The sequence below is a fragment of the Vanellus vanellus genome (assembly GCF_965231255.1).
Source record: "Vanellus vanellus genome assembly, chromosome: 1".
Classification (NCBI taxonomy): Eukaryota; Metazoa; Chordata; class Aves; order Charadriiformes; family Charadriidae; genus Vanellus; species Vanellus vanellus.
The window spans coordinates 88,790,555-88,801,491 of NC_138905.1; the positions used below are offsets into that span (position 1 = coordinate 88,790,555).

Below are 10,937 nucleotides of genomic sequence, written 5' to 3' on the forward strand. Positions count from 1 at the left end.
GCACCTTGATTCAAGAGAAGTATTTATTGTTGTTATTAATGCAGAAATGCTTGTCCAGCTTAAGCTCCTTTCCAGGACTTTTCCTTAGGACTAAGAAAATAAGCAAGTTGGGTTTTTCATTTCTTAACTCATACACCCTCTACTGGACATTATATCCTACTGCTGCAAGAGGATAAACACGATTGCCAAGGGAATGCTTGTTTCAAGACTACAATCCTCCTCTTTCTCTTGCTTTCAAAATTACTTCAGCTCAAGTCTCTCTTCAGGTCTGCCAACAAAATGCATAGTACAATTTAAATCTACAGATATATTCACTGTTGCCAAACAGCACAGAAAAAAATTCTGGTTTCCTCTTGCTCCTTGCTGTAAATACATGAGTGCTAGTGTCACTCCCCTTTCAGTTTCCAGACCAAGGAAGTCCACCAACAGAGCTCAGCCACCATATTCCAGTTAAGTTGCGCTGAAGTCAGTGCAGCTACTTGGGTTTGCATTAGTGTAGGTGAAACGAGAGCCGTGTGACTCTAAAATTCAGATGTTGCACAGGAAGGGAATGGCATAAAAGAAATTGGTTTTTCCAGCATTAAGTTTAAAAAAAAGACACTTTCTCCTTTCTTGGCACAGGAATCAACATTTTGCAGCCTATAGAAAATGCATATAAGAAACCATTAGAAAGATGCACAAGATAAGCTTGCTAGAAAAAAGCCAGTTCATCGTGCTTCGTCTTGCTGCTCTGGTAACTGTGGAGACTCAGCGGCTTATTCTCGTGAGGAAGGCTTCTGAACACCCGCAGGTGCATGAACTCATCATTGCCAACATGGACCTGAAAGCATGAAAATCAGTGAGTGCCATGGAGTGACAGGAGCCTTCAGCAGGAGGGATGGTGTAGACCGGTGTGTTTTGAGGATGGGGAAGCAGAGAGGCAGTAAGAAAAAACATCACCTCAGAAGGCGCCAGTCTCATTTTAAACCAGACTGGGAGTCATTATTTTGTGGAATTACCACCTAATCCTTCTATGCTTGTTAATTCTTCCTATGCCTGAGATAGGGAACTTACAGGTGGGGAATCACAGTTGCAGAGAGGTGATGAATATATTAAATACATGCGAAATTCTCTAATCTTATTGGCACAACAAGCACTTAAATGCTTTGATCACTGTTGCTTGGTTTTCTGTCTGACATCACTACAGGTAGAGTCAGAGCAAGTTTGATACTTTATCTTTACACATCTTGGCTTCACTTAATGCAATGTTAGTGCTCAACATCACAGATGTGTTATTATTCCCTAAACCAAGTTTCACAAAATAACTGAAAAGTAAAAGTTCTTATGAAAATAGAGAAGTACTCTTATCTCAATTTAATACAGGGAGGGAGATGGGCTGAGAGGTGGGGGGGATTTTTTTTTTTTAACGTACAGATTTTTTTCTTATTAAGGCCAAATCATAACCATCCCTCTGTAGGTAAGTAAAGAAAAAAAAAACACAACAGCATTCCAAATACTATACATATTAACTTAAAAAAAACCAAAATCCCATTGCCCAGTGTCTTCTACCTTGATGAAGTAGTTTGTTCCAGCAACCACCTGAGTTTTAAACTCCACTGCAGTGAAGACATCAAACGTTTTCCCTTCTTTTTCTTCTAGCTGAGGTTTCACCTTAAGAAAACAATAGGTTATTTAAGACTGATGCGAGATTCAAGTATTTAGGAGTTCAGGCCCACACTATCAGTGTGCCTCAGTACCCTCCAGGTCACTGCTGCTGAATTCTCAGGCACAGAATTCCTGCTTTTCCAAGTTATTAAAAGATCAAAAATGAATAATGTTAAGTTTTGTGTTAAAGCAAGGCCAGAAATCTAGACAGGCAGCAAAGCCAAGACAGCGGTGTGATTCACTCGTCACAGACTGACACCAAGTCTGGAGCCTCCAATAGAGATTTATTTTGACAAATGATTTCCTCTGTCGATGTCTCAGCTTTGCTTTCTGTCCTGTGTATTTAACAACAAACGTGAAGTGGTTCAATACGTACATGCACAAGAATATATGTCTTTTTAAAGAGAAATTTTTAATATACATCATTCTTACAACAAGAAAAAGGGGTGTCTTCAGCATTAGCTCCCTTTTCAAGTTCAAAAGAAGTTCTTACAGACCCAGCATCACAGAACAGACAGGCATCCAAAAATCAAGCTTTGAAAGCAAACTACCCAAGTCTGAGGTTTTACAACACTTACTTGACAGTTTTTCCAGCGTGTCTGCTGGAATCTGCAATGTTTTCAAACTGCAAATATTTTCCAAAAAACAACTGAACCATAAAACCTTCTGAGTCATCATCCCAGTTTCCAGAGTGTAAAACCACTGCTCAAGAAGTCAGAATAACTTGCCCGATAACCCAGAGGGAGGCATGAACTCATAGGAGTTGCAGCTCTTATTTCCCACGCTTGGCTCTCTAGAACACCATGGCTATGCAGTAAAATCCTTGGTCAGGAAAGCAGAGGATTTCAGGCTTTGTTTACAAGGGCAATATGAATCAGTCCTGGGAGTCTGTAAGCTCCGTTGTACCCAGAAGGCCTTACCTCCAGCACTGCATTATTATGTAGCCCGCCCTCCACTGCCAGAGCAACAGTACCAGTAGTGAGTTTCTCTTTCCAGCTATATGGTGTATTCCCCCTTCTTCCTAAAATCAAGGAGAATGAATACATTTGCTATCCTGACTGAATCCCACCTGCTTCCTTGGGGGAAAACAAGTGCCAATTTGCCACTGCTCAGGTGCTCTAGGTGAAGTAGGAACAGAAACAATTCCTGCAACACAGTATGTTCTCTCATCTCTCCAGCACCAAACTCTGGTGCATTTCCAAGACAGCTGATCAGTGACCATCCTGTCCCTGGGAGCCATTACCCATATTGTACATCTTTTCTCAGAGGTCATACCTCTACGCTTCTTCCAGGCTGTGAACAGTATGTCAAAAGTAAGTTAATGATGTTTGGATAGAGTAGAATAGTTCAGTTGGAAGGGTCCTTCAACGATCATCTAGTCCGATGCTTTTGTAAACATGTTTTTTACCATATGGAAATCAAAGTGCCCCCAACAACTTTGCATTCCAAGATGCAAGGAAGGGCACAGCTCCAGAAAGCACAGTCGATTCAGTCCTCCCTCTTCCCCTTCCCCTGAACCAGAGGATGGAGCAAATGGTTTCATTTTGCATCACTGTACTATTACAAATTTTAAGAGGCAGGGGGAGAGGGCAGACATAAGCATCCCACTGACCCTATCCTGTCCCGTGCTCCCTTAGCAATCCTAGGTGCTGTGCAAGGTGGGTTTCTTACATCTCAAAATCACCCTGGCTCAGCACATTTGGTATTTCCACCAGAAAGCTAAACACTGGGCTCCATGACTGTGGACAGCTCAGAGTCACATGCGGCTGCAAGCCTGTCAGGGTGTTATCATGGCAGTGACTCACCACAGCATGTGACAAATGGGCAGCCTGATTCAGTGTGGAGAGGGAGAGCCCAGAGATACTCTCTGAAAGACCTGCTAGTTCATGATCACCATATAGATCTGGGGGTCCTGGTGAGCAGTGCACTAAACACGAGCCAGCATTGTGCCCTGGTGGTAACAAAGGTAACAGCATACCGGGCTGCATCAGCAGGAGCCTAGCCAGAAGAGAGAAACAAGTGATTATTGCCTTTTACTTGGCACTTGTTAAAGCACATTTGGAATACTGTGTCTAGTTTTGGGCCCCCAATACAGGAAAAATGTCAACAAATTGTAGCAAGCTCAGTGGAGGGCCATCATGAGATCATATGGCTGGAGACTTGTGCTGAGAGGAGAGGAAGAAAATGAGCTTGCTCAGGCTGGAGAATGGTTTGAGGAAAGCTTTCCAGGATCTACAAGAAGCCAGGCTCTTTACATTGGGGCAGAAGAATGAGACCCAATGGTCATAATTTGAGGTTCAGACTGGATGTGAGGAGAAACTTTTTCCTTGAGGACACTCCTGCAGTACAGCAGGTTGCCCAGAGAAACTGTGCAGTTTCCATCCTCAGAGGTTTTCAAGACTTGACAAGACAGCCTCAAGCAGCCCTGGGCTGCTGACCTTGTGCTCAGCAGGAGGCGCAGCCCCTTCCCACCCAAACAATCTGTGATTCCATCACAGGGCTGAAAATTACCATGCCCTGAAGGCTCTTCGCTGTTCTGCACGGCCTGTTTGTTTACTCCCAGAGCAGTTACTAAAGAGCAGATGGTTCAAAATCACTCTGACCAACCTCTGCCACAGCTGTCAGTGAGAAGCCAAGGGCTGAACAGGCCACGGTGGAAATCCTTGCTGTGGAGAGGGAGTTCCTATAGGACTCCTAAGCCAAACACTGTTGGAAGGAAGCGGTCCTGCTCTGTCTCACGCTGTACCTGCTCTGGGCAGTACTTGCCCGCGCCACAGATCTCAACAATGTTTGACCATTGCCACGATTCTTATGCAACAATACAATAGAGGCAAGAACTGGAAAAGCAGGAACAGAAACTGTATTTATAGCAGGTGAACTGGCAGGCTCTAACAAATCTCCACAAAGATTTGATTTCAAGAAAACAAACTAATTTTAGAAGTTTACCTTCATTTAAGAAAACTCATGTTTCCTTCACAGTCTATATCCAGATACGCATATGACTGAATGGGCAAATTTCAGTTTTCGGGTTTCCCATGTATGAAATATTAAATAAAGTAATTTAAACTGGCAGTCAAAACAAGCTGGACAAACTCTGAAATATCTAGGTGATTTAAATGAAAATGCCAGATTTTTGGTTAATTCCATTCATGTCTGAATCCAAACTGGTTTTGTTTTTACTACTTCATCTTATATTTGGACTACCAAAAACCACTGCAGACTGCCACAGAATGGAAATTCAGGATTTTAAACAAATCTAGTGTTCAGTCCATGTGCAACGTTAATTGCGTACTCACATTATCTTTAAGATGACATATAGGCCTTTTCAGGTCAAAACAAGAATAGTGACTCTCGGTAATATACTCATTACTACAAACTTAGGTTAGTGCTCAGGAGATTCACATATCTAAACATTACTTTTAGTGACTGCTCTGCCTTTGAGTGCTTTATACATGTTTAGAAACTGCTGCAGCCTGTGGAACAAATCTGGACAATGACAAAAGCGTGAGAAGCTGGAGCTTGTCCTTCATCTTTCTTCACTGGCTTGACACACCCTAGCTGATAGAACCAAAAAGCAGAAGGAACTTGAGTTCCCATGACAGGAAAAAGACTGCATGCTTTGAAAGACGAGCTTAGTTGTACATAGGTATTTTAGAGCAAAAGTGCTCTATTAACATTGGCAATAATTAAGTTATTGTAAGTTGTATCAGGATTTGGAGTTGGCAGTAAGTTGAATTCTGCTTCAGGGAATAGCAGAAGCAGCAGAGAAGTTTTCTTGTTTATTCCCCCACCAAAGAAAAAAAAAAAGTGGCTACGAGGTTTACTCTTTAGTGTAAGAATCATAGAGTGGTTTGGGTTGGAAGGGACCTTGAAGATCATCGAGTTCCACCCCCCCTGCCATAGGCAGGGACACCTCCCACTAGACCAGGTTGCTCAAAGCCCCATCCAGCCTGGCCTTAAACACCTCCAGGGATGGGGCATCTGCAGCTTCCCTGGGCAACATGTTCCACTGCCTCACCACCCTCAGAGTGAAAAATTTCTTCCTCGTATCTAATCTAAATCCACCCTCTTCCAGTTTAAAACCCTTGTAAGAACCATTTGAGCTCCTTCCTCAGGCTCAAGAAGAAAACGGGCCGTTTAGAGCCGGGATGCGCCGGGGCTGCCCGGTGGCTCTGTGCCTACGCTGGTGGTGGCACATCCCCTGCACAGCACCGCGGCTGTCCCTGAGCGCTCCACGTTGTCTACGGTTCCTCTCCAAATCCCTCTAAAACGTCCTCTTAAGATCCCGAACCTGCTCTGCTTGGAGTCGATAAAGCGACGCGGGCCTCCAGAGAGCCAGCGGCTGCTCACCCCGCTTCCACGCCCTGTCAGTCGCCCTGCTTTTAAGCCGAGGGGGGAGGAAAGGCGTTCGGCCGTGTAGAGCCATGGCCAAACACACCCGGGGCCCCTCAGCCACCCCCTGCACCGCGACGGAGCCCCAGCGCTGCCCTCAAACCTACCGCCTCTCGGTGCGTGTGTCGCCCCCCCCCCGTCCCCCGCCCCGGCGGGCAGGCCTGCAGGCCCGCAGGCAGCACCGGCGGCTTGCCAGCCCAAGCCGGCAGGCTCCGACCCCCAGCAGCCCCGGCGGGAGAAGCCCCCCGCAGACCGGCCGCCCCGCCAACCCAAGGGCCTTCCCGGGCCCGGGGGCTCCGCCGTGGATCCCCGCGGCGCAGCGCGGCCCTCCCTCACCTCGTCCGCTATCTGCTGCGTCTCGTCGGTGGCGGGCCGCGTCGCCGAGGTGCCCCCGCACAACATGGTGGCAGCCGCTCCGTTCCGCTCCTCTCCCCGCCGCTTCGGTCCTCCGGCTCGGGCGGGGCCGAGCCTACCGGCGGGGCGGGACCGGGGCCGGGGCCGGGCGGGGGCGGTGCTGAGCCCCGGGCCTGGGCGCAGGGCGGGGGCTCCGACCTGGCGGTTGGGCCTTTCCGAGCTGTGAGGCGGCGGGCGGGCAGGCGGGAGAGCCCGGCCCCTTGGCGGCGGCGGCGGCGGCGGGGGCAGGAGGCGGCCATCGCCCCGGGGACGCGGCTGGGCCGGGGAAATTGACTGCTTGGTAGGACAGAGCGGGTGGGAGCAGCTCTCCGGGCTTGGCAGAAAGCTTCCCGTCCCGTTGTCTGCTCGGAAAAGGTGGAAGAAAAAAAGCTAAAAACAAGGATTGCCACAAAATGCTGCCTGGGGAATGAGCTGCAGGCCTGCACGCGGCCTGTCCTCAGCGGGTGGCACCTCTGTGAATCACCCAGCCTTTGAGAAGCCCCCGGGTGAGACTTCGGTCCGAACGTTTGGGTCTTTAGCTAAATTTCACCCCAATTTAGACATACGAATTCCTTGGAAAAACAACAACAACGACCACCTCCCTCCTTCTCCCCGCTTCCCAGCACCTCTCCTAGGAAGACGGGCTGAGAGAGTTGGGGCTGTTCAGCCTGGAGAAGAGAAGGCTCCGGGGAAACCTTATAACAGCCTTCCAGTACCTAAAGGGGGCCTACAGGAGAGCTGGGGAAGGACTTTTTACTAGGGCATGTAGTGATAGGACGAGGAGTAATGGCTTCAAACTGGAAGAAGGTAGATTTAGAATAGATATTAGGAAGAAATGTTTCACTCTGAGGGTGGTGAGGCACTGGAACAGGTTGCCCAGAGAAATTGTTGAGGCCCCGTCCCTGGAGGTGCTCAAGGCCAGGCTGGACGTGGCCTTGGGCAACCTGGTCTAATGGGAGGTGTCCCTGCCTATGGCAGGGGGGTTGGAACTTGATGATCTTCAAGGTCCCTTCCAACATAAACCATTCTATGATTTAACAGCAGCAGGTATGGCATACTGAATGGACCTCCTGCACTGGTAGGGAGGACATGGTGAGAAGAATGAAACAGAATGGGGAAGAAGGGTTTCTTTTGCCTGGTATCATCTCTGTGGAGAACAAATAAACGCTGTGGTGGGGCCGTGGGCTGGCAGAGCTCTGCGGGGGTTGTGAACAGAGGGGGTTGAAGGATCAGGCTCTTCAGCTGTGACGGTTCCCTGCCCGTCAGCCAAGTTTGCAAATGGAAATCCCACCACAGAGCTGACACACTCTTTGCTTCTGTCCCCACTGCTGTTGCTTCTCTACCAGATGATTCAGCAAACACCACGTTGGCACTTGCTTTCCAGTAGGTTTTTGAGCTGTGAGGGCATAAAGGGTGGGGCAGTCATTCACCTGGTGGGACATGCCAATGGAGGTTCTCCGGCTTGAGCTTTCAACAGGCAGATGTTACCCAACTTATCTTCATCAGTATCATCTTGTGTGACACACAGGCTTTTGGAAAGGTGTCTGAGCAAACTTCCTCTTCTCTTGGACCTGGCAGGATGAGAACACACATCCTCCTCTGTGCATTGGAAAAAGGGTTTGGTTGCAAATCACCTTCATGAAGGAAGTCCTTTTTTACTGAACTTCCCTTGCATCTAAGTGTGTGTGTCACTAGAATAGGCTGCAGCAGCGGCTCTCACACAGCGTGTGGAGCTCGAGGCTTAGAATTTGGGGTATACGTGCAGTGGGGGCGGCTGGGGGTTCCTCAGCAAATTGAGCACAGTTGGTCTGTTGTTATAAAGTTATGGGAGCTGTTGGAGCCTCGTCATGTGCCAGGGTACAAATTCCTTTTAGGTAGATGTAAAGAACAAAAACCACCTAAAGAATGAAAACCACCCAAAGAATGAAAAACACCCAAATGTCAACATTATCTACTGTGTGCATAGCCAGTAAGTATTGTTTTCCAAACAAGGCAGCCAGTGATGACTGTCTGTTGTGAGACAGAACAGTGAGAACTCACAAAGTGAGAACATTGCCTGTGTTCAGGCAGTCTTCGGTTTGTATCCTGTGTTGTTTTCAGTTCATTCATTAAGCACTTCTCTGTTTTCAATGCTGTCAGCTTTGGTTCAGGGACTACTGTACTGGTTTTTGCCTGTAGGAACGATTCACTAGCACTAAAACTACTTGGCTACTGAAATTTTCGGAAGTGTGGGCTATAACTGAAGTACTATTTTTAGCCCCTTCCGCCACCTAGTGCCCATCTCCGTTTGTGTATTTAGACTCAGGAGACCACGGGTCTCAATTCTGTACCCTAAATTAAGCCTAGACGCCACAGTCAGCAGCCTGAGGAAGCGACATCATTTTTCAGAAGCAATGAGCAACTGCCACTGGTTCCAGGGGTGGAATGTGGTTTCCAAAAGTGTGGTCACAAGAATTTGTGTTTTCAAAATCTTTTTTCTTTTTCCTTTTAACCTGCTGTGTCATAGCTTTGATCAAATACTGTGATTTGCCTTACATTTAAAGTTGGATTGGTTCTTCCATGGTGTAATTAAAATTTGAGCCCACTCTGAGGTAAATGTAACAGATCAACAAAAGTGTTAAAATAACTTGTCTTAATAGCGTGCTTCTTGAGTTTCTGGACTTCCACTGTGCTCTCCTAAGCCAAAACTCCTCTTCCTCGTCAGCAACAAGTGGAGATGGCAAAACAAAGTTTTTTATGCAGTAATGTCACCTGTAAGTTTTATTTGCCTGCCCTGGCAAAAGAACAACTGAGCGAAAACAGTAACAAGAGAATTGTGGTATTTTCCCCAACGCATTCACACAGTCCTTTCCTCTCAGCTCACGCTAAGCTGCAGACCTGTCTACCTTTCCATGGTGGTGTGGTCTACCCTCACGTTTGATGAGTGAAGGTACTGATGTCTTCACATCAGACGCTTGTTCTTGCACATGGGATCTGGGAAGAGGGAAATGAGTTCTGCAACGTAACCCCATCCCTCCTGCCAGGCTGTTAGGGGTGCTCTTTCTCTCATTGGGCTGCAATAGCTCTTCTAATAACTTTCTCACTTCAAACTGTCCAGCATGGATGGAGAGGAAACAGGTATGCCTTGCAAAACCAGGAGCACTTACGTCTGCTTTTGGGGGAGTGGGACAAGCGTCAAGAGTAATGAAGTTCCGCTATGCTCTCTGCTGAAGTCCTTACTGTTTTTCTTTAGGTACAGCCCACCCTTCTTGTGCTAGGTGCGCTCTCTCGTGATGAGCCAGGAGGGAAATTACCTAGTAGGTGGCCTATAGGAGCCAAAACATAGCCAATTTACCCATTTCTCTTTGTGTTTGTCTCAGAGCACAGGCCTGTATGTCTTCCTCATTCAGGCATCTACCAGCACACACGCTTCAGATATTCACCCACTCCTGCGATTGTGTTACCACCTCTGGGGGCTGTTTCTCCATCCCTAACTCCTCTGTTTGACCTCATTCCATTTGTTTTGTATCAGGCCCACCAGTATCGTCACGGCTAGTGCAATGCTCTGTGTAGGTGTGAGGCAGATTAATATGGCAAAGCACAACACTGACTATGGTGTGAGAGGGTTAGCCATGTATGCCAAGTGGAATATTACAGCAGCAACACTTTGTTAAGCATACAACTACTAGCGACATAATCAATCATGGATACATCTCATTGTGCTCTCGCAACGTTCTCCGGGGGTGGGGGGAGGATTTACAAACTGTTCTCCCCCTCCACCAAAGCAGGCAGGCTGGAGATAAAGCTACCTCAGCTGGAGGAAACCAGTAGGAACCTTAGTAGCTTGGCCTAGTGCAATGGAGTCTATGAAGAGTATTGTCCAGTATTTCCTGCTGGGCAGAAAGGAGAGATTGGGACATTTACTAAATATAAATAGCAGTGCGCTCTGTCACATTAAATACTTTACATGTTCACACCCTTGGCTGTACACAGCATGCAGGATGTTGGGGGGCTTTTTTATTTTCCCCACGACCGTGCCTTCCCCACGCGAAACCGTGTACCTTACTTTTGTAGAGCTGAGAGTCCTGATGCACATGGTTACAGATCACATATACTGGATAAAGAGGGAATATCATACATAGTGGGAAAGAGGAATATTATACATAAATGTAAAAGCAGAGTATAGTGAAATTGCCTAGTGCCTCCCATAGTCAGCTGAATTGCAGTCTGTCAGGAAAAGCTTATAGAGGCAAGGTGGCATGCAGACTTCTGCTTAAGCCCCACCAGAGGCGATCTTCACTTGTCATTCTGAGATGTCCTGGTTTCAATAAAGCTAACGCAAATTCAGTCCAAGGCTCCCCAGACACAGTCCTTCCTCTGGAGGCACGTGTGTTACCCTGCCAATGCTAACAGTAAGGTGTGGTGGGGCTGTGTCACAGGGGTGTGTCTTTGTTGTCTTTCCCATTCAGAAGTAAGAGGTGAGCAAGTTCCTCTTGGGGGGCTGGTGTGCTTTCCATGATCTTCTTTTG

General features: G+C 47.4%; 1 protein-coding gene across 1 annotated transcript; it reads right to left on the reverse strand.

The window, feature by feature from the left end:
* On the reverse strand, positions 1-6,576 carry LOC309676559 (cystatin-B-like). The gene is made up of 3 exons (XM_082489126.1): positions 6,373-6,576; positions 1,549-1,650; positions 1-820 (listed from the first exon to the last, which is right to left on the reverse strand). Exons 1-3 carry the CDS (start codon positions 6,436-6,438, stop codon positions 692-694), a joined length of 297 nt encoding a protein of 98 aa, XP_082345252.1. The 5' UTR covers positions 6,439-6,576; the 3' UTR covers positions 1-691.
* Positions 6,577-10,937: the final 4,361 nt, after the last annotated feature.

Coding starts and splice junctions, on each gene's coding strand:
- LOC309676559 (XM_082489126.1), bottom strand. CDS start 6,438: ATGTTGTGCGGGGGCACCTCGGCGACGCGGCCCGCCACCGACGAGACG. Junction 1,651..6,372: donor CGCAGCAGATAGCGGACGAG/GTGAGGGAGGGC, acceptor TGTTTTCTTAAG/GTGAAACCTCAGCTAGAAGA. Junction 821..1,548: donor GAACAAACTACTTCATCAAG/GTAGAAGACACT, acceptor TCATGCTTTCAG/GTCCATGTTGGCAATGATGA.